A 23,299-nucleotide genomic window follows, 5' to 3' on the forward strand; every position below is an offset into this window, starting at 1 on the left:
TTTCTCGCAGTGCAAAAAAATGAATTGCTGTAATTTTATTGTACAGGGGTCATAGAAAAGTAGTAAAGAGGGCATGCACTGTCATAGCAGACAACAGAGGGGTTAGCAAGTGAAATGTCTCATAAGTGAAGCGTGTCTGTCACATGTAGGTTACTGTCATCAACCAACAAATGCCATATTAACACCCTGCCTGAGGTGGATTTCTTTAAGTAAAGTCACACACATACACATCAACCCAGCTCTCTTGACTTCCATTCAAAATATATCTCTTCCCCTGTCTCTCTCTCTCTCTCTCTCTCTCTCTCTCTCTCTCTCCCACTCTCTCTCTCTCTGAGTGTGTGGCGCCATAGTGAAAAACACTGCAGTTCTTTCAGCCAGTCAGTCAGAGCCAGTAGCCTATACACACTGTCTTTCTCCCTCATTCAGCGCCTGGCTCACTCTCTCTGCGCTCAACACACGCTGCTCTTCGCCTCCTCACTGCATCTGTCCTCTTCTCCCTGAAGTGAGGTACCATGCATCCTCCTTTCTCCTCCTCCTCCTCCTCTCTGCTTGTCCGTTACCATTCCAGGGTCCCTTTATCAAACAGAGCATTCTTGCTGCAAAGCCGGGGACCATAAAAGCTGTGCTGCTGTGCTCGAGGACTTTGGAAACGGGACAGGGCTGTTTGCCGGATCTGAGGACAGCTGCTGGAGACGCTGCTGCTACAGTTGCTGCTTCTGTTGGGATGCGGATCTTTGCGGGACCTCTGTTTGCTGTGTAGCACCGCTTGATTCCTCTCAAAGTTGCAGGAGGGCACACATCAATCAAGAATCTCATCCTGCTTCATCCTTGTTTCTCAGAGAACGCTGACAACTTGCTGTGTGTAAGAACACTTGTATCAGTAAGATTTGGTTGTGTGTGTGCATGTTGAAAGTGGAGGCAAATGCAGCTGTTTGTCAGAGAAGATCTGTGAGTGTGCTTGCAAGTGTTTGCTTTCCCGTGAAAGCATGTCCTTATTTTAAGACTTGTGATGGGATTGAGAAGGTGTCTGATTATGTGTGTGAATGTGTGTACAGTGTTGAAAGCACATTGTGGTGGTGCAGTGTTACTCTCCTCACTCCAGGTGTTTGGCTAAAAGGCTTAGCTGCGTTTGGAGGGTGAGAAAGACTCCCCAGACACCCACAACTCCTGGCTGCCTGACAAAGCCTCACAGACACCCCAAAGAGAAATGCATTAGAGGTAGACTTTATAAACAGTAATGGACTAATCAGAAGCAAGCGAGAGACCAAATTAGAGCTGCAAGTGGAAAAATGCACAACACTTTATATAGAATGAGGTGAGGAAGATGAAACAGGACACACAGAAAAAGGAAAATGAGATAGAAAGAAGAAAAACTAGGGCAGGATTGGTCTTATATTACCACCTCAAAGTAGCTCAGAGATGTGCGCAAAAGACGTTCAGCTGGAGAAAAAGCCAGCCTTCTTCCTGGTTTAGCAGGACCTTTTCCTCTTCTCCTCAGACCTTTAACCCTCACCCCTCTAACCTCCTGCAAAATCACACGCTCTTAAGTGGTCTTCTCAGTTGGGCGACTCTTTCAGCGACTCATTCAGTACCTCTTCTCCTTCATCCTTCTCCCTCCATCTCCATACTCTCTATTTTCAGGTGGTGTCAGACTGGCACAGGATCCCCGTCTCGGCTCCTCACACACTGACTGGGGTTGCACCACTGCTATGTCAGATCTTGACGCGCCATCAGCTTGAGATTCTTCTCCCGAAAGAAACTGAACAGTCTCATGCTCCCATCATTCCTGCCTGTGATTTCCATATGAGATTCAGCAGCACAAGGCAGAACTGGCCTGGACCACTGACTTTCAACATCACACAAGAACAAGGAAAAAATTTAAGTTCCACGGGTAGAAAAAAAGACTGTTTAGTACTTTAAGGACACAAACAAAGCCTTGTTTGTCTTGGAGCTGCTCTAGTGGCCTTTGCCCACAGCCATGCAGGTGTCCTTTGCATGTACGGACCACGGGCTGAAGGCCCCGCGTAACGGTGAGCACAGCAAGCAGAACGCCACCAGCCCCAACACAGCCAGCCAGGCCCGCGCCCGCTTTCGCACCGTGGCCCTGATAGCTCGCAGCCTGGGCTCCTTCACCCACCGCTACCACCACAACCTCAAGGAGTCCACCGCCAAGCTCACCGGCATGAAGTACCGGTACGTAGACTGATGGTGGAGACTGTGTGAGAAAGGAAAGTGAGGAAGAAGGAGGAGGTGTGTTTAGTTTACTTTTCTCTCCAGTGCCCAGTGTATGGTGTGAAAACGTGCCACAAGTCTGAATGTGAGGGAAAGAAAATGAATGAATGTGGATGGCATAATGTGAGAGAAAGAGAGAAGAGAGATTACATAAATTAAAAGAGCCCTGATGGAGACAAAGATGATATATGAGCAGTGACAGGTGATGAGTGGGATGGGGTGGGTGTGTGTTTTCCAAGATGCAAATTTACTGGCAACTCTATATAATTTTTCCACAATTAATAGTTCAGTGTAGCAAATTAGGAACTGGGACAATTTAGGTTTTCTGGAGTAATTTTTTAGATATGAACATCTGAATTTAATCACTTGTGAGCTTTTTTTTTTTAAGCCTGCCATAATTGTTTTAAAACCTCTACTGTGGCTGAAATGGTGAAAGAGATGGAATACACCTGGTACTCACGATGGACATAATGAAATAACCAACACATGCATAGAAAATACCTGTCTATGTGGTATTACCAGCCTAACATCATGAAAATAAGATTATAAAACAAACCATAATCACCATACAAATCACACCACATGCTCATGTTTGATGCAGTCCCATCCACATGTACAGATAACATAAAAATACAAATTTGAAATTTGACAGTGAAGCTGACAAAAAGTGGTGCTGAACATCTGTGCCAGGTGTGCTGACAAAATCAGGTTATAAAGAGAGGTGGGAGCACAGGTGATGCTGCTGTACAGTATGCATACCATAAGATACAAGATGGGAAAACTAAACGCTGATTTTTTTATAGACAAGAAACAGTTCGCAAGACGAGATGAGAAATTGAAATAAATAGTAAAATAAATGAAAACCAATGAAAAATGTCACTGTCATTATGGTGGAAAGCACTGCACAAAGCAAAATAAATCACTCACTATATTGTGTGCATCTACAGCACAACACCCCACTACTGTAAAGCTGAGTTTGGTATTAAGGTTGTTCCTGATCTTGCTCAATACCACCAGCATCAGTCTGAGACTCCAACCGAGCCAAATACAGTTCTCAATAACTGGCCGCGACCATACTGTACGTTCTGGAGAGTGTGACAGTAAAGCCAAGCAGAGCTGTGCAGTAGAGCTCTCCATGTGTGTCTGTGTGGGAGTTGTAACAAGGCTGGGCCAAGTAAACAATGCTCTCTTATCTCAGTGAGTGGGCTCTTAACCCAGACCACAGGAGCAAAATAGTAGCTTTCACCTCACACTGTTAACACTGGAGAGGGTGACATCATCGCTTGCCGTGTCAGAGTCAAGAGAGGCACATGGAGAAAGAGGGGATGATGGGAGGGCACGGACTCAGGAAGACCAGAGCACGAACAAAAAAAGACAGAATCAGAGATGGAGCGAAAGAGAGAATTGGGGCACGCGGGTCAGTTCACAAAGAGGAGGCAATTAGCGAGATCTCGACAGATTGGACGCAGAGCTGCTAAATGTGAAAAGTGTCTACTTGTCACACAATCTCATCTCGTTTCCATAACAACATTGAAATGGCCAACTTCAATCTGTTCCCGGCACCAAACAAGCCTGGTGACTCCATTGTGTTATCCGGTTCAGCGTTCACAAAAGTTGTGTTTTTTTTTTTTTTCCATTAACTGGGAAGTTTGATTTTGAAACTGATCATTTCAACGTCTTTAAAGTAGCAGATTCAACAAAGCAGCGCATTTTACTGCGCTTCATACACTTTTGCCTCCGTTTTCTTCAGTGAGGAATTGACACAGAAACGTTGCAGCGCTGATGCAGGAGTGATGGGAAGTGCGCGGCTTCTTAAACGTGTCTGTGTTTATTTTGGTTGGCAACATGAGGATTTGCTCATCCTTGTAGCTCCCTCTAAAAACAGGTGGAAGATATCAGCTGTAAAGCTTCCTCTGAGCTGTCAGCAAATCCCCTATTTTCACCAAAGAGAGGCAAATATTGGATGGAAAATCTCATCTGTCACATCCAATCTCTGCTTCCTGTTTCGTCTGATGCTTCCTGTTCCTCTCCCTTTCACATGCTGCATCTCTCTTCCTCTTTTTCCAAACCTCCGACTCTAAGGTGTTGGGTTAAAGTCGATGCTCATATTGCTTTTGGCGCCATCTGACACGGAAATGTTTTCTCTTGAGGTGAAGCAAAGTCCGAAACGTAGCAATGTATTTGAAGTTTTCTGTGTGCGCCAACGAACGAAAGCACTTTTTCACAAAGACGGAAGCATGTGTGTGTTTGTGGGCGTACGCATAGGCACACTGCATCACATACATGAGTGCATGCGTGTACGTTGGATGTGTGTGGCGTTGAAGCTCCACATTGGGAACATCTGAAGGCGTAGCAAGTGGAAGATGCAGAATGAGCAAGCGAGCATAACATAATAATATCTCCATCCGCAGCATTTTGGTTGTCATGGCGATCCAAATATAGTATAGCTCTACTTGTGGTGTCCCCTGGTTGCAACCTTCCACGGCTGTTTGACCTTAAAATAGCACACAAACCCACGAGCGAGCATGCACACTGGCAAAAATATGTGGTATAACAAAACAAGCTGTTGTTGTCGGCTCCACAAACTGTGCACATTATTTCTGGTTCCTGGTAGGGAGCCCCTGGTCGCCTGGATTGAAGTTCATAATGGTCATCAGGCAGCAGAATGCCTTTTGACAGTGCAGGAGGTTGGAGAAAGGCTGCGTTTGGTTAGTTCAGAGCTCCGCTGCAGATGGGCATGCAAAAAATCCCTTCTGTTGGTTCCTTCAGATGCAGGCTTATCAGCGGCCAGCAGAGAGAGAGGCACTCTGCTGTGTGTACATCTGTGTGGCGACAGTGTGAGGAATGTATAATGCTGCCATATTAAGTGTTTCTCTGTGCACACGGAAGGGCAGAGAGTGCGGTTCATTTCAGAGGTACAGCACTCCACACTTTGATACAGCTGAGCTGAATGAAAGTTGTGGAGGAAAGTGTGAGAGTTCCTTTCCCATTTGTTTGTGTGAAGCAGCCCCCAGAGTGAATGTCATTCTGGCATTCATGGATGACTCCGCTGCGCCTCTAGCTTGATCCGTTTAATTAAAAATCTTTTCCTCTTTTGAGTCCCTCAATTTAATAAACCAATGGGCTATCAGACTGCAAAGCAAAAATACTGGTGTAATGGCTTTCACTTAACACTATCATTTCTCCTGATTCACCGAAGTGACTGAGTGCACAAGTTGGATTTCTAGATCTCAAGAGTCTGAAAATTAAAAATTACTCATGACATGCAGTTTGTTATCGTCAAATGGAAAGTATTTTGTTTTCACTGCATGTTTGATAAGCTCGGTTTAAGGACATTTTGATTACAGCAGTTGGCGGGGAATACGCTGCATACTCTTTTTACATATATTTAGCATGAAGTCAGCAAGAAATCTGCATTTTTATTCACTTCACTTCATTCAGTGGGTTTCAGAGGTGCATGGAGGCTCCTGTGATTGAAGATTACACAGACGGCTGCAGTTTTTAACAGTTATTGTGTGGACTTACGGTGATAAGATTACACATATTCTGCTGCTGTGGCACTTGTCAAGATGCACCATAAATCATAAGTTGCTCGCTTGCTGCTCTCTGTGTGTTTGTGTTTTTGTAGTGAACTGTAGTGAGCGTGTGCAGGTGCCTCTGTGTGTGTGCATACATGCATGTGTGTTTGCATGACTAGAGCCCATCATGCTGCCTTTGCTCAGAGACACAGTGTTTGACAGTGCGCATTCAAAGCTCTGAGTTGCTGTTTTTGATTTCTGTCATCATGCATCAGAAGTCTTCATCATCCTTCAATAAGATAGATGCATTTTGTGCTCCAACATCATTTACTGCAGTGATGTGTTCTGCTGTGATGTGTTGTTCTAATAATATGAGCCAGGGTGTTGCACAACAGGAGCCCTGTAGTATGAAGCTCCACTCTGCCTAAAGACCAAACAAGCCCCCAAGGATAAAAACTGCCCAATCTCTCTGTTAAATAGCCAGAGCGTTTGCACGGACCTTTGCATTTTAATTAAAGGTCACAACTTAAATGGTTTTCTGTAAGCATAATGGGTTTATAATAGTGTTGCCTTGCAAATGCAATTTTGGCTTTTCCTCAAGTCTCTGTAAACAGACTGTAATCACGGGGGTAATTGGAAGTGATAAAATCGAAGGAAAACACCGCTGTGTACAACAGAAATACTATTAGAATAAAATGACTGTAAATTGAAAAACATGCTTGTTGACTGGGCTGAACAAGGTAGAACATCATTTAATCAGATAAGCCTTGCCATGAAATCTATCTGAGCCGTCCTCACCTCTCTTTATTATTATTGTAGGTTTGTCAAATGTCACTGAAAACAAACTGATATTGCAGAAGTGCTGTGAGGCCAACCAAAAGCCTTTTTTGCATCAAAAAGGGGCTTTGCAAGATACTTAATCCATATTCAGCATTTATTTTCTAGTATTGTTATCAAACCATAGGATCACAGTTGTTAGGGAGTGTTACATTAACACTCCACAACAACTATTTCACCTGATTTCAACAGAAGTACACCTAAAAAGACACTGTGACATACTTTCTATCAATTAGATAAAGGTTTTCCAGTGATCATGATATGACTTTTTTTCCCACATTGCTAAGCTCTCTCTGAAATCGTCCTGAATCAACCACTTCAGATCTGCCCACATGTTTTCCAATACAGGATCAACCCACAGGCCACTAGCTTCAATCATGTGTCCCTGCTTAAAATACTGCGTGAGATTCTTTACCCATCAGTCACTTAGTTTTTCTCGTGCAATGTTTAAATCACAGTTTGGAAAAATAGATAGCGTGAATAGCCTACAGCCACGCGATGAACATAGCCGTGTGTCCATGTAACAGAGTGCTTGTGCGGGTCTGAGTGTACTGCATTAAAAGCAAAATAGTGGAAACAATGTGGACTTCGACCCTGTGGAAAAATGAAGCCGGAAGTTGTGTCCAGACTCCGGCTCTTTTTTGCACACACATTCTCTCTCTCTCTCTCTCTCTCTCTCTCTCTCTCTCTCTCACACACACACACACACACACACACACACACACACACACACGGAAACACCATGCAAACATGCACATTGTGCAGGGCCCTGTAGCGAGCTGGCTGTCATTTCCTATTTCCCATTCTGTGTCATATAGAATGCTTTATCTGTAGAGGGCGTTTGATCTGCTTAGACTTGGGGCTTGGACTTGCAACTCTGCAAGCATCAGTCTGTTGCCAGTGTCTCTTGGTTTCTCTCTCTTTTTTTTGCTTTAATGCACTCTTTCTCCTTCTCTTCTCCATTCTTTTCTCTTCTTCTGTCCCTGATGAAGATTCAGCCATGAGGCCATAAGGTTTTTTTTTTCTCTCCACTGCAACTCCTTTCATTCTTAATCTATTCATTTTTCTCCCCTCAAAGTGCTTGATATAACTTCCTTACTTTCTTTCCACCCGCGCAGGCCCTGGTTTTGATATATTTATAATATGACCCACCTTTCTCCCCCTGCACTGAATTATTTTGATAACAACATTATGGTTGATATCAGGAGAGTGCTGTGAAGCAAGTAGGTGGGTGTTGTCTAATCCCTCCGCCCATGAAGGTTGGCTTGTGTGGGTTTGCTTAGTCTACATTAATCCCCAGTGTGTGAGGAGTTTTATCTGTTTACTCACAACCTTGACAGAAGTGTTAGCTGACAAATATTGATTAGAACAATCCAGTATCAGGAAATAACTCATAAGAAATTCCCTTGTGTGACTAGAGAACTCGACATGTGCTTTCCAAGAAAAAAAAACCTCCCACAATAAGCGGTCATTCCTCCGAAGATTTAAGCGCAATAAATCAGCCAGATGTTCATTTGATACTTTTATTTGAAATGGGGATCCACCAAGAATAGAATGGGATACATGCAGCAGCAGCTTGCAGGATGTTCATAAGTGGTGACAGGTTTGTGTGAGGGGGCGTCTTCAAATGACTCATTTGTCATTTTACTTCAAGGCTTCTTTTGGGCACCATCCAAGCATGAGGGACCGAGCCACACTAACTGGCTTGTGAAGTTGTTTGTGTGCAAGTTTGTCCTTTCCTTGCTGTGTTTATTTTACCATTTACAATGTAATATATAAAGAACTTGTGCCTCTGCATCCGAGCAGCCCTACTTTTTTACGCACACATTTTCTCTTATAGACAAAGTTATTCACTTTCTTTCCTTTGTTGCAAATGACACGCTGTAATCCCCCAAATCATTAGCTTCTTTTGCAACGTGCCTCTGCTGGCACCCACTTCCGAGACCTGGACAGATCTATTAATGCACTTTCACAGGCTGTGTGGTTAATAATCAGGTATGGCCGATGCTGCCGCTTCCTGACTCCCCAGAAAAACACTGGGGACAAGAATACAGCAGCGAGGCGGCATCTCCGCCTGCTGAACGTCAGCTTTGTTTTTCTCCCATCATTAAGACAGCCCGTATGAATTTAAAGCACAAACACAGCAAATTTAGCTCGTGGAGGATCTCCAAAAACACAGTTAGCACTTTTCCAGGGACAGCCAGCTTTATTTGGAAATAAAACGTGCCTGCAAGCTTGTTTATTGTGGAGATCGTGTGCATGAATGAGCTCTGTAAATGTAAAAGCAGCATCAATGAAGGCCAGAGCCATATGTACAGTTTAGAACAATTCCAGGCATTAAGCAGATGCTTTACCCGTAGTGACTTGCAATAAATGCAGCTGCACAGCAGGGAGCGGTCCTCATCATCAACGCGGGTTGTCCTCAATAACCCCTGACCAAGCATACACAGATTCAGTCAGTATCCGACTTCAAACCTACAGCATACAGCCCTTCCCCCACACTTTCATGGATCAGAGCTCCCACTCTATAATACATCAGAGAGACGGAGGATACAATATCCAAACTCCTCCACCATATCAGACACAAGAGCGCATCCCACGGTTTGCGACTGCAGAGAGATCTGTCTCCTAGTTTTCTCCTGTCATGTTATTATCAGTGTCTTAATTACACAATCCATCAAAGAATCAATAAACGTATCCAATCGCTGAAAGCATTTGTATGTAAACGCTTTCATTTATATGTTTTCCTCCTTTATCTCGACGGCTCGGCTGAACCACAGACTTGATGACTGATGCTTCCCCATGTTGAACAGCTAATTGAATTGGCTGAGGGCACGGTTAGATAGCACGGGCTCGGATTAGTCTGCCTTCATCTTGACGAGGCAAAGGCCATTAGTTGTCAGGCACGAGAAAACGATGGCTGGCATTTTCGTACAGCCTGACTGAGTAAATGCCTGCAAAACCAAGCAGAAAGCACAATCCCCCAGACCATAATTTGAGGTTGTTTCTGTGTCAAGAAATACAGATTTGGACATGTTGTCCTCTCGAGATGAAGTGTGTTGCTTGTGACAGTGGCTTTGCGTGTGCATGTGGCCCTGACGCTTCTGTAAAACGAATATGTCTCAATTTCGCAGCGTTTGCTCCAAATCATCTCTTCTATCAGATGGCCATGGTTGCCTTTGGAGGGGCTTTCGATCCCCTTGTCACAGATCTCTTTCACCTATAGTCATGCATCACACGGCAGCAGACGCCTGTGGCGGCTGCGGTTAGAACAATCTGCTCTCCGAGTTTGCCTCTCTGTTGGACTTGATGTGGCACATATTGTAAAACTAGATGTGAAGTGGAGGGCTGGGACTCTGAGTCACGGGTGGCAAAAACTCTGATGTCTTAGTTTATCTTCCATGGTGTTAATGAGAGTTGAAAGTGCTGAATTACATTGCCGCAGATCAGCTGGATGTAAATGAACTGTTATCAAGAAGACATATATCAGGAGGTGCACTGTTGCTCGCTTAATAGGTAGAGGGATGCATTAAGGAAGCAGAGAAAGACAGAGTGCATGTGTGAGGAGCTATCTTGAGAAATGCTGATGTCATAAAACCCCTGTGCTTGAGAGTGAGCATGGTTGTCTGCATTTGTGGGGAAGACAATAACAATAAAAAGCTAGAGGACTGAAGTGCAGAGGTAATTGAGTGAGGAATGATGGGGGGCGAAGGCCAACACTTGACAAAAAGCAGTGTACCAAACTTTCCACTGCTGCAGTACAAACAGTGATTGGATTTATTCGGTTATGAGTAAGATATTTTTCAGGGTCCTGAGAGGACCCTCTCCTCCCAGAGAATCTGGGATCTATATTAGTGGAATAAATCAACCGCCCACCCCCCTATAATATCTAAATTCTGATTCATGACTGCAGGTGTGATGAAGGTGACCCACACATTCAGCCATTCTCTTCTCAATCAAACATGAGAAGCTACCAGCCATTGTTGTTTGTTGTTTTGCCTATATTGTAAATGCCACAAAAGAAAAAATGCTCCATGTTCCTTTTGTTTAAAGCTCTCAAGTTATGATGTAAAAACGACATAGATTTTGTCTTTCTGATAGCTATCACTTTTGACCGATGACATCTTGAGCCTAAACAACACTGCTTTTGTTAATCATATTCTGTTTTTTCTCATAGGAACCTGGGCAAATCTGGGTTGCGTGTCTCCTGTCTGGGGCTTGGTGAGTATATTTAATTAGCATGAGAGGCAAATGTCTAATGATTTCATAAGCATCCAAGTGCAAACTCAACTCATCTGTGTGTGTATGTGGAGCCCGCAAGAGCCATACAGAAGGGGATAACAATGTCATTATATCATTTCACCCTATTCTAAACCTCATGCATATTTCACACGTATGGAGAGTCATGACAGCACAGCACAGAGCTGTTTGCAGAGTGTTAATTTTTTTCCCTGTTAATATTTAATCGATAGCACTGGTTTCAGCAAACAAGTTGCTCAATTATCACACATATCGAATGCACACCAGAGCGTAAACACTCTCATTCATCTTGATAGAAATGATTCATTTAGTAAATCTCTCTCGTGTGTGTGTGTGTGTGTGTGTGTGTGTGTGTGTGTGTGTGTGTGTGTGTGTGTGTGTGTGTGTGTGTGTGTGTGTGTGTGTGTTTGCCATATCTTTATATGTGCATGTGTGTATGTACCGTGTGCGCTCAGTCATTTGTGGGGGGGGGGGGTGTCTCCGAAGACAAAATAATATGAAAAAGCAAAGGAATGATGCAGTGCTGCCCAGGCCCTGCACAAGCACAGCAAATGATGGAAAACCTGTGAAAGAGTTAGTTAATCATATCTGTAGTGATTTTTTTCAAAGATTCAGCCACAGCCCATTCAGCAGCAGGGAGGAATAGTGAAGAGGGAGCCATTCTTCAATTTAAAGGAATTAGTTTCGAGCCTCATTATTGGCAAACCTCAGCCGTGCAGTTGTGCCCTTTAGCAAAACATCGATTCGTCCTTGTACTGGTTTTCAGCAGAGGAGAGAAAAGAAAATGAGACTGTAGGGATCATATCAAACCACTTTAGCATTTGACTCTGTGTAGGTCTCATAATCAAGCTTTAAAAGCATAGTTCACCATTAATTTCACGAAATATGCTTATCTGCTTTGTTGAGACTTCTTAAGAAGGTTGATAACACTCTCATACTTGTGCACTAAGTAAGGAGCTGCCAAGTAGTCAGTTCGCATAGCTTAGTGCAAAGATGGGAGAAACTAATTCTGCTCAAAGGTAACAATATCCACCTACCAGCACCTCTAAAGCTCTCCAATTAACATGTTTTTCATTTGTTTAATCTGTATAAAAACCAAAGTGTAAAAATGGGCTCGTGTGTTGTTTCTTTGTTGGGTGCAGTTACCTCCTGGAAGCTAACTCCAGGCACATTTTTACACCTCTATATTTGTATTACACAAAAGCAGCACAGGGTGTTAATTAGTGAGCTTCATAGGTGCTGGTAGGTGAATTTTGTTAAACAGAGCGAGCCATTTCCTACTGTTTCCAGTCTTTATGCTAAGCTAACCAGCTCCTGGTTCAGGCTACCAATTAACTGTAAAGTCATGAGAGTGATCCCAATCTTCTCATTTAATTACTGCCAAGAAAAATCCCAAGAAAAATGGATATTTCCCCAAATGTCAAACTCGTCCCTTCAAACTGTGTAGCAGATGATAATAATCAAGATAACTTAAAAGAAAATATATTTTAATTGACATTTGCCAGCCAGAAAACTCATCAAAACACCAATTCGCTCCCGCTTTGGGTGCAGTTGGCTTCAGATTCAACACCAGCAACTGCATTATTTCTTATCAGTGGGAGACAGCAATAAGCAGTGTGTGCCAGGATCAGGAAACAGGAGATTGGCAGGAAAATGTGAAAGTTCTAACAAAAGCTTGTTCAGCCTAAGCAGATTGGAGGAGGAACAGAGGCTGCAACTGCTTCTTTCTATTTAAAGTATAATAATTCAGCACATCGTGGCAGTCTGTCGTGTGCTTTCACTTGTGTGTGGCAACAGTAAGAGGACCTCACATGACCTGAGACTAAATCTGACGCTTGATACAGGGGTGTTTATTGATAGCTTCGATACTGCTATTACTTATCAAGACTCTTTTAGCTTTTGACAGATGACAGGTGCTGTCTGTCTATGTGCACCAACCCGCTTGAGGCTAGAAGGAGAGAATGAGGACAAGAAAGGTTAACCCACGGGCTGTGATTGGCCGATGCTGTTTGAAGGGACGACAGAGGCTGTAGGCTCTGCAGTATATACATATGCAAGAATATTTTACATTGCACAATATTGTACATATTTATTTTGCCTTTAAATGAGTGAGCCTGAAAGGCTAATTTTGACCTGTTTAACATCTGCTAGAAACGAGTAAATTTTTGCATAGTATCATCAGCATATAGTTTGATTTTTACATTGGAGCATTTACTGTTCCCATTTACTGTTCCCAGTATAGATTACTGCGGGACACCGACAAAAGAGGGGTCATGAGAGCTGTAGATGAATGATTATGAGTCATATTTTGTGTTCAGACATTTGTACATGAATTTATACATCTGAGAGAATCTAGAAATTAATTATTAGTTATCCTGTGATGTATGTGTGTGTATGCACAGTCAATATAGCTTCATTTGTGTATTAAAGTGTGTGTGTGTGTGTGTGTGTGTGTGTGTGTGTGTGTGTGTGTGTGTGTGTGTGTGTGTGTGTGTGTGTGTGTGTGTATTCACAGTATGACCTGAGAAATATTTTGGCACTTGATATATGAATGTTTATTGACAGCTTCAGACATGCTATTACTGTTAAAGCCTATTTTAGCACCAGTCATTGACAAATGACAGTGCATGACAAATGATTGTGATAAAGGCCTGAGCAGGATGATGACTCTGCTAACACTCATTTACTCACAGAAACACAAACATAATATAAGCACATGCAAGAGTCCCTAAAGGACTAAACACAAAACTCCTAAAGCTGTGTAGAATTTAAAAAGTTCCAACACTGGCGCCCACAGTGTTAATGTCTAAAACAATGCCACGACAGAAAGCAGTGTTTGTCAACACTGAACCAATTCTTTCTTGTATTGTCCACTTTTCTACATGCAAAAGTATAATGTCATAATCACTTAAAAAATGCACTCGTAGGTTTAAACACAAGTAACTCGCTGCAGTGCTTCTCTTCCTTGTCAACACTCAACCCTGACATTTGACTGTGATGCCTTTTGTACTTGGGTGTTTGTCATGTATCCACCCAAAATGTCAAAGTAATAATTAATGCACGACTAAAATAACTTGCTCGCGTGGTTTTACATGCAAAAGGTCCTGTGTGTTCTTTGTTTGTACCAGAACTTTGACATTGACATTTCCTTCAACAGGCACATGGGTAACATTTGGAGGTCAGATCTCTGATGAGGTAAGACGTGATGTCAAATCCATCGTTCAGCCATCACAGCTCAAGAGTAAAAGCTGGCTTTCATTATTTTTGACCCCACAAATACAACTAGTGAGCATTGTGACAGTTTACAACACCCAATTTGTAGCCCCCATGGCAGACATTTAGTGTAACTGGATGTAAAATGGTGTGAGTTTGAGGAGACCACAATAATGAGTTTGGTATCAATTTCCCAATATCACAGCAGGCTGTTAAGTCCCTGTTGGCAGTACTAAGGCCAAGTGGTCAGGTCGTATCCCTCACAAGTAATTACTGTAAGTGGCAGACCTATTCCAGTGCCTCGATCTGACCTTGAAGAGGAAAAAACATAGAACTGGGGACAGCCCATCAATGCCTGATGACCACTGGGACTAACTGACACACAGAGACACAAACAAACTCAGCAGAATAAAACAGGAGCCGAGTATAAAAAGAGAAAGTCATAATGACAAAGTTGGCATTCCCATGTAAGGCTCTAAATAAACTGCAGGCCCAGGAACTAGGTCAATATAGTCTGGGAAATATATTGAGCAGTAAACAACCTCAGTCAACAAGCAGCCTGTACAGTTTTCCTGGTGATGTGTATCTCAGCAGCGAACAGATTTACTCTCCTTGAGCTTCTTCGGGGAATTCCCCAGCCTTTTCTTTTTGAAGCGTAATTTGGCTAATATTTATAGTGGTGTATTAAACAGCACTGAAGTCCGTGTGGGGGAACTTTTTCTTGTCTGTGTCAGGTGGCAGAGCAGTTGATGACTATCGCCTATGAGAGCGGGGTCAACCTGTTCGACACAGCTGAAGTCTACTCCGGGGGGAAGTGAGTGATGTCCCCAATTTGTCGTCTATTGCACACCCATAAAGCACTTTTCTACTCTTGTCAGCTGTTTTACCCATAGGACATGAGATGTTAACAAGGTTAAGGCCCAGACTAGGAATTATTCACCTGAGGAGGCCAAAAATGAAAGGTAGCCATGACTCCACAGTGATTTACATAATCTTATTCATCACTGGAGGCTCCCCATAATGTTCACAGCTCTATCTAACTTTATAGACCTGGACATTGTCTCAGTGAATAATGTGGGTCACATTGTAGCTGTATGGGGATGAATATTAATTTCAAAGTTGCTGGTGAAATTCAGGCATACAATGCAAGAGGCATTTATCATTTATCTTGTACTCCTTCTGATTTTTAATTAGATATTCATGCTGTAGATGTGAGCCAGATAACAGTCCCACTCACATGCTTTTAGAGAATTGGCAACCAGAGATATAATCTTATTATCTCCTTGTGTATTTCTTTCTTTACAGAGCCGAGATAATCCTGGGAAACATCATCAAGAAAAAGTGCTGGAGGTAAAGTACAGTCGGATTCTAAATGTTTTCCATGAATAGGTTTTAGATTGTGGATATGCGTGTACACTAGGCTACATGGCCATATGTGTACAAGTAAACAAAATACCTACCCATATGTTAGCATCTTTCCACTCTTCTGAGAGGGCTGCAGGGATTTACTTCTTTTTCGCTACAGGAGCACTACTGGGGTCAGACACTGAGTCTGTCATTGTCCCCAACATTGTCCCCAACCTCTTCAGCTCCTAACTTAAAATGAAGCATATGAAATCACTTATGACCCCCCATCACAGGTTATAGTCTTAGTCTGTTGTGAAGGTTAGGTTTTGCTTCATTTGAAGGCTTTTACAACTTAATGAGGTAAAAGTATGCAGTATTTCAGAAGAAAAAGCTGCAAAAATGTCACAGCCAGCTTAGCATCTCTGTGAAACTGTACATCACCTGTACAGCAGATGCAGAAAGTGCATCCATCTTACCTATTTTACCAGGAAGTTTGTAAATAAGTGCTAATTTACTTAAATCTCCACATCTACAAGAAATTAAGTATATAAAAAGATCAGATTTGCTCAAAAAACAAGTATGTATCCGCACCGCAGAAAATCTCAGTTCATGCATCTATACTGCATGCACTGCCACACTGCACTCACTGATGTGTTTCACCTTTCTGAGCTACTCATGCCAGTTCTCTGCCTGCCTTTACCTCAACTCTGATCCTGCTTAAATTATTGATCATTTAAACATCTTGTTGGAGTTCAGAGAAAAGAGTCCCTCTGTTATTATTCAAGTTCCATGTTTAAAAAACAGTGCAGTCCATCTGCGTCACACTGCAGGATAGAAGTTCACTGGAGGACACTTATTATTATAAACAAAAGTATGATAGATACACTTGCATGTGCATGCACACACACATATGCAATCATGCACACATGCAGGCATGGGCATGCTGACACACACATATTTTTAGGGACAACTTCAAAACCCTTTTTTTTTATGGCCTTTTGATGTGCCTGTCTGTCTGTCATCCCTCAGGAGATCCAGCCTGGTGATCACCACAAAGCTCTACTGGGGTGGAAAGTGAGTGTGTGTGTGTGTGTGTGTGTGTGTGTGTGTGTGTGTGTGTGTGTGTGTGTGTGTGTGTGTGTGTGTGTGTGTGTGTGTGTGTGTGTGTGTGTGTGTGTGTGTGTGTGTGTGTGTGTGTGTGTCCAGCATGTACGTTTTCCTCCTCAGATGTTCGGGCTATCTAACCAACAACAGGCTTCACATTGAAACATTCGCCTCCAGCTACAGAGCGTGACATGAGATCATACATTTTGGAAAATGTACAGGCACACAGATATGGAGGACACACTCAAAAACTGACAACACGGCCATGTTCTCACCCTCTCTTGCCTCCCTTCATACTGTTCCTCAGCCTTCTTGACAATCTGCCAGGACTCATATCTGCTTCTCCTGTCAAGCTGAAGTAATCTGCTCTCAATCTGCATTAGTCACATTGCCTCTGTTTCTAAAAGTCTTCAGGCTCATACTCAGGGAAGAAGAAGCTCCTGAAATACATCCACTGCCTTCTTCTTCTGGTTTTCGGATGTAGATCAGTAGAGTAGGACCCGGGTGCAATTGTGTAAATTTAATTTAAGCTCATCCTCTCAGACTATCGTCAAGGTACCAAATCAGTCTCCACAGCGGATGGATTTAGAGAACAACTACTTAACCCCCTGCTGAGCGAGCTGTGAGAGTGCCTGAGGCACCTGTCAAGCTTGTCCTCACCCAAACATGCACTAGATATTAGCATATTTTTACTCTCCATTGCTGTTGCTTACCCTGTTGCACAAAAGGTAAGAAAACATGACAATATGGAGAAATGACAGCATGTTTCTATGTTTGCAATACATTATTAGAACCCTAACCAGGCTGAAACACAGCAGGAAGTAGGGAGGCAGAACAGGAAAGTGTGAAATGAAGCAAGGACAAGACAAATAGCAGGCAACTGAGCAAACAGAGGAACACTGGAGCAGAAAGAAAAGGAAAAGGAAAAATCTGAAAGTGACTGAGCAAACACAGGTGAAGCACTGAGGCACAGAAGGCAGGTGTGTTGGTATGACCCTCAGCTGCTCTGTGCTGATGACTGTTTCAGTTTTTTGACTCTCACCAGACTTATCAGCATCATCCACAGATGAAGAAGACAGCTCTGATAAACCCACTGTACACTGCATGCTCAGCTCTACATGTCAGACGGACATAGCATAGTGGAGCCTTTAGCAGCTACTCGGCCAGATATTTCCCTCAGGTGTTGGTGGAGACCAAAACAGCTCTAAAAGAAGAGTGAATATTAGACTTGCATTTGTCAGGCAGCCAGAAACATGACACCTGATGAAGGCTAATGTTGCTCCGTATTGACTGGATGTGAATTGTTTGCTAACACATTCGCCGTAATAAGATGATGTTAATTTTGTGTTTATTGCTTGTTGCGTTGCAGCCAAGTATCCAGAAAATCAATGAAAGCAGCTTTTTGCATTAAGTAAAAGTCCTGCATTCAAAACTGTACTTTAGTAAAAGGACATACTGAAACATTCACCTCAAAGGGCCATTTTTATGTTGTAAATGGTCTAAACTATTATACTCAACTAAACTATTATACTTTGCAATGTGTTATATTATCTGAATTTTGCAGCATGTAACAGCATGTAAAAACTATTTGTAATATTTATAGATGGAGTGCATTTAAAAATCTAATATTTCTGTCTAAACACATGTTAAAAATGGAATTGATTAAGTAAAGTACAAGTTAATTTATATGTAAATGCAGTACTTGAGCACTTTGTTATGATCCAGCCGTTCATCTGAAGATATATATTCAACCAAATGATTGCACAGTTTCCGCCTAGATATATTTTCACCTGCATATCACCAAAGGCATACTAACTTGGAGGTCATTGTCAGATCACTGGCGAACAGGACGGACGGTGACAGTAAGCCTCGTATTTAGCCACTGCACAGACACACTGCACAGTTTGTTCTATAGCTGCCGGCACACTGCGGAGCATCTCGTGGGTGCGCCTCTCTTCGGTGATTTGTAGGTAGTTTGTTATGCAGGCTCTTGTTCGGCATGTTTAATGCTTCAGCTCATGGGAATTGTGTGTTTGTGCATGAGCGTGTGCGTTGGCATGTGTCGACACCCTTGACACGCACTTCTCTCCCTCCCGTTGCAGAGCAGAGACTGAGAGAGGCCTCAACAGAAAACACATCATCGAAGGTAACAAGTCGATTTCCTCTGCTCTGCTTTGTCCTTCATGTCACCCCATCACTCGGAGCCCTGCTGCACTCCTGCTGTAATCTCCCTCTTTTATCTCTTTTCCTCCCCCCTCGTTCTACCTCCATCTAAGTCTTCTCTCTGCTCTTTGATTTTCTCAACGTATACATCCAGCTCAATTTGAAAGTTGTATTAGCCAATGGTTCATAAAAGGCTCGACAGACGTTTTTGTCTTTGCTGTTGTAATACCTTTACAGGTGTCTTCTTAAGAAAAATCACAGTGTAATACAAACTTTCAAGTATCCTCATGCGCTCCTCTTCTCTCTTCTTTTAGTCTTCGTTTTGAAGACTTGCTCAGTCTTATAATGGCATACCTTTCTCATACTGATCCCAAACAACTCGCCATCCGGTCCACTGCGCAATGCACCTCCTGCAGTGACTCAGCTCTCTCGCACGTTATTAACATTCACTGCAGCCTCTGCAACTTTCCCCCCCAAAACAAGAGAAGGGGAATGCATAGAAAAGGACTGGGGGAAAATGGCAGGGACTGAAAAAGTAGGCGAGAGCAGAGGGAAAGGTGGGACTGCCAATTAGTTAAAGCCAGTTGGCCTGCCCGAATGATAGGTAGCATCCGTGAGAGAAAGGTGCAGTGTCCCTTTCTCTCACCGGTGTGTCCACATGTCATCACAGGCTAATTAACAGGCTGAGTCAAACAGCCCACCACAGCCAGTCAATGAGTCATTTGATTGACATTCATTGATGGGGTGTCAGAACTTCATGATCAATAGCAGAGATCGACGCTGATGAACTCTGAGGGGACAGTGCCAGGAAATGTCAAAGTCTCCCCAGCAACCAGCATGCAGGTTTTACATCTTCTTCACAGAAAGGAAATCCATGGCTGTTTCATCATTTTACGAAGACTTTCGTAGAACACCTAATTAAAAATGCATTATTCATCACAGATGCCCTTAGAATAGCTTTGTTGTTCAACATCTTCCCTCAGTTCCAAAAATAGACTCCCCCTGCAGCCAGTAAACTCCGGCTAATCCACAAGACAGCGCAGACCGCTCGTGATGACGGTGCAGGCTCCGATTAGGATCCATGTAATGGGTGTTTCTTGGGATGGCGGGAGTGCAGATGACAGAGGAGGGAATAAGTGGTTGGAACGGTGGTGGGGAGAGCATAACTCTCAGCTGGGATTAGCAGGCAATGATGAAGCCTCTGGCACTAATCTGCCATGCACACTCAAACACACTCAAGAGCGTAAGGGTGTCTTTTGCCTTGTCTCTCCATTACTCTGCTGTCCTCTTTTGTGACAGTCTCCCATGTTCGCTTTTCATCTTTCATCTGGTCTTCTCTGGGAGTGAATGCGGACTGATCTGCTCGTAACACTTTGTTGCCATCTCAACCTCTCCTCTATATACACTGTTTCATTTCCAACAAACACCGAAAGCTGAACAAGAGAGGAAAAATGAGCTCGAGCTTTTATTGCGATCCCTCATCTTTTTTATCATCCTCTCAGCTTTGAGCTCTTTGGTTCCGCCACCACCTGTCAAAAGTGTGTTCATTTATGTAACAAGGATAAAAGATTACACAGGTGCAGAGCTTTTTTACATAGGTCTTCTTACCAGGATGCATTTGTGTGAACTTAGCTTGACACTGATTAATCCTGAATTTGGGCTTAAATTCTTTATCTGACCTTTTGAGACGCTCATTGCGAATTAAATCTAATGGCTGTTTCTGTCAGAGGGAAGTGTGTGAACTGTGTCAAAGGGACAAGTATTTTTTACAGTAGCCTGAAATGTAAAAGAAAAAAAAACAGTTCTGTTATTTCAATAAGCACTGTGTAGAGACATTTATTTTGAACTTCATATTTCAAAGACAAAAAGGCCAAAACTATGTGTATTTCATACTTTGAGTTATTTCTTGTATTTAAGTGAGTCAGCCTCTTTGTCACAAGTGATTCCTGTTGTTTAAGGCAAGACTATTGGTGTTTCCACTCAAATTACCAGAACTTCTTTTCAAGGAACTGAACAGTTTCTTCAGTTAGCGTTTCCACTGTGGTTAGGCAAATTAGTCTGCTGACATACTGTCTGAAAAGGCTTTTTACGCGAAACAACAATGACGATCGTTAGTCCATCTGTCAAATTCTGTAATTCCATGTTGATGTTTTGCTGTTTTGTCAAGCATAAAATACATTTTAACAGATCATAGCAGGACAGGTGTAGTTAACATAAATAATGGCTGACTTCCAATCAGGTGTCCAGTTCCTGCTATTATAAATGCTCGCTGTCACGACTTTCTGGGACATTTTAATGAAGCGGAGCCTTAATTAATGTTATTACACCTGTGCTTTTCATGCTTGGCAAGTCAAAATGCCTGCCTTGAAAAGGGTCTATCAGAAACACCTGCTTCATCTTAGTAAAGCCCTGAAGAATTCAGTAATTAAACTTTTCTTCATCATAAACAAACACTTAGTCAAACAGCACTTATTGAAGTAAATTGTCAGAAAGAGTACAGAACTTTCCAGCTGCTTATGGGACATCAGATTAGCATTTGAGAGGACAAAGGCTGCATTTCCTTCGAAAACAATGCAGCATTTTGTTGTTTGGCAAATTCGACTTGTACTTCCATAACCATGACCTCCACTAACCGGGCAGAATATGACAACCCAGATGCGAGCTGGATTAAAAAAATGTAGAAGGCCAGATCGAGCTGGCAGGCCCTGAGTCACATGTGGTCAACTGTCATTTTGCCATTTTTAGGAACATGTCGGCTTTAAATCCCCCTCAATCCACTCCACCGTGTTTTCCGTTTTACCTCATTCCATCGTTTAAGTGAAAAAGCAAACCACTTCTGTACCTCATTTTGGCACACTGTTGTTCTGAGCAAGGCACCAGCACAAATACTTTTTCAGTTATAATAAATAATTCATATTAACAATGGATCACATGACCACTTGTACATAACGGGTCACTCCAGGTGATAAACCCTCAGAGAATTCTTGCTTGACTCTGCAGTTCCCCTCAGCTCGATGGAGCTTTATTACATCCTACAACTCATTCGCCGTTTCCAACAGTGTATTTCTGTGTACGTTTTGAAGTATTGCATTAGAAACGGTTGATGGAAACCAACATTTAATTCACATGATTGATCAGCTCTTTCCGCTCCAAAAGATGAAGAGAATCAATGTTTCTGCTGCCGGCGTCAATCCGACTTTATTGTGAAGTCATTCCTATAGCTTATCTACATGACAGTGTTGAATTAATAGCAAGGAGAATTGGAGGGAGTCGTGTGCACAAGGGTATTATCGCTCTTTCTCTGCAGATCCAGGCCAACGTGTACATGTCCAAAGGTGTCAAGGGACAAGATTTCCTATTTGCTAGCATGTCTGAATGGTACTGTAAGAAGTCTCCTCGGTCCACTGGTATTAGTCAAGGAATTTATGAGTAGACTGATGGTATTCAGGGCTTAAGTGGGCTATGCTGAGTCCTTATCATGAGTGTCAAATCATCCTATTTCAAATTAGAAACATTTATTGATGTGGTTGTGCTATGGTTGGTAACACATGTACATCTATTCCAGTCGGACTGCTATGATTAGTGCTCATGATTTCTATTGACTGTTGATTGTGTACGTTTTTCTCAACTTCTTCTCTCCTCTAACTTCAGGTTTAAAGGGCTCCCTCCAGAGAATGCAACTTGAATATGTGGATGTGGTTTTTGCCAACCGACCAGACAGCAACACTCCCATGGAGGGTGAGTGGTCACTCATCAGACCTTGCAGGGGGCTGGTGGAGGCCTGGGGCTGGGACAATGCATGTTCTGTAAAATGAGAAGGTGAGAAATACTGACAAGACTGCTGCCCTCACCGGACTGGCGACCTTTGCCTTTGACCAAAGGGATTTGTCTTTAAGCTCGAGTGCGTCCCTCTCACACACACAAACGCACACACGCATATTTCAAGTAATCTGACAATCTTGCCTCATCTCCTGTCCTCTATTTTAGTTTACAACTCTTCCTCTCTTTTTCTCTCTGTCTCTGTGGGATCTCTAGTTTCCACAGGGTCTCTGCGCTGCACCCGCTCCCAGCCCTCCCTGTTCTTCAGAAGCAGGATTATCTGCCCCCCCTCAGGGGAAGCTGGTGTATTTTTGGGCTGGTCTCACTAGATACAAGCCTTAGTGTGCTCTCTATTCCTTCAGCAGTCTAGTGCTGCCTTTCCCACACATCTACCTTATGTCACAAATCATTTCTTTTACATACTTCCAATATCTTCCTTAATTACTTCGACCCTGTGATGTGGCCATCTTGGATACTTGGGCCACTCTTCTATCCAATCAGCCCTCACACACAGGTAGTATTTGGCTGGATGGATGGAGTCTCACTGAGCTCACTAAAATATTTTCCAGTCTTTCCCCTTTGCCCCCCATGCTTCCTCGCCCTATAAGCCAGCAGACTGTGGGAGGCCAATCTGTCATACTTTTCGTTCCCGGGGCGCTGCTGTCACTGGTAGTGCTGGTGACTGGCAGACAGACCCTGCGGCGTGCTCTGTCAAACCTTCTAGTGACTCGTCTATGCAGAAAAAGTCACTTCACTATTGACAGCTGGTGTCGAGAAGCCTAATCTGATTGATGGAATGATTGATC

At 43.0% G+C, this 23,299-nt stretch overlaps 1 protein-coding gene across 1 annotated transcript in view; it reads left to right on the top strand.

Annotated features, from left to right (window-relative positions):
* Nucleotides 1–332: 332 nt before the first annotated feature.
* kcnab1b (potassium voltage-gated channel subfamily A regulatory beta subunit 1b) overlaps nt 333–23,299 on the top strand; it is a 30,438-nt gene continuing 7,471 nt past the window's right edge. Inside the window, exons 1-9 of the mRNA XM_070974246.1 lie at nt 333–862; nt 1,642–2,193; nt 10,765–10,808; nt 14,005–14,042; nt 14,795–14,874; nt 15,366–15,410; nt 16,437–16,481; nt 18,614–18,657; nt 22,326–22,412. Of these exons, the coding sequence (XP_070830347.1) occupies nt 1,979–2,193; nt 10,765–10,808; nt 14,005–14,042; nt 14,795–14,874; nt 15,366–15,410; nt 16,437–16,481; nt 18,614–18,657; nt 22,326–22,412 (598 nt within the window). The 5' untranslated portion in view covers nt 333–862; nt 1,642–1,978. The remainder of the gene's footprint in view (nt 863–1,641; nt 2,194–10,764; nt 10,809–14,004; nt 14,043–14,794; nt 14,875–15,365; nt 15,411–16,436; nt 16,482–18,613; nt 18,658–22,325; nt 22,413–23,299) is intronic.

Source organism: Chaetodon trifascialis, chromosome 11 (assembly GCF_039877785.1).
Source record: "Chaetodon trifascialis isolate fChaTrf1 chromosome 11, fChaTrf1.hap1, whole genome shotgun sequence".
In the NCBI taxonomy this organism is placed as follows: Eukaryota; Metazoa; Chordata; class Actinopteri; order Chaetodontiformes; family Chaetodontidae; genus Chaetodon; species Chaetodon trifascialis.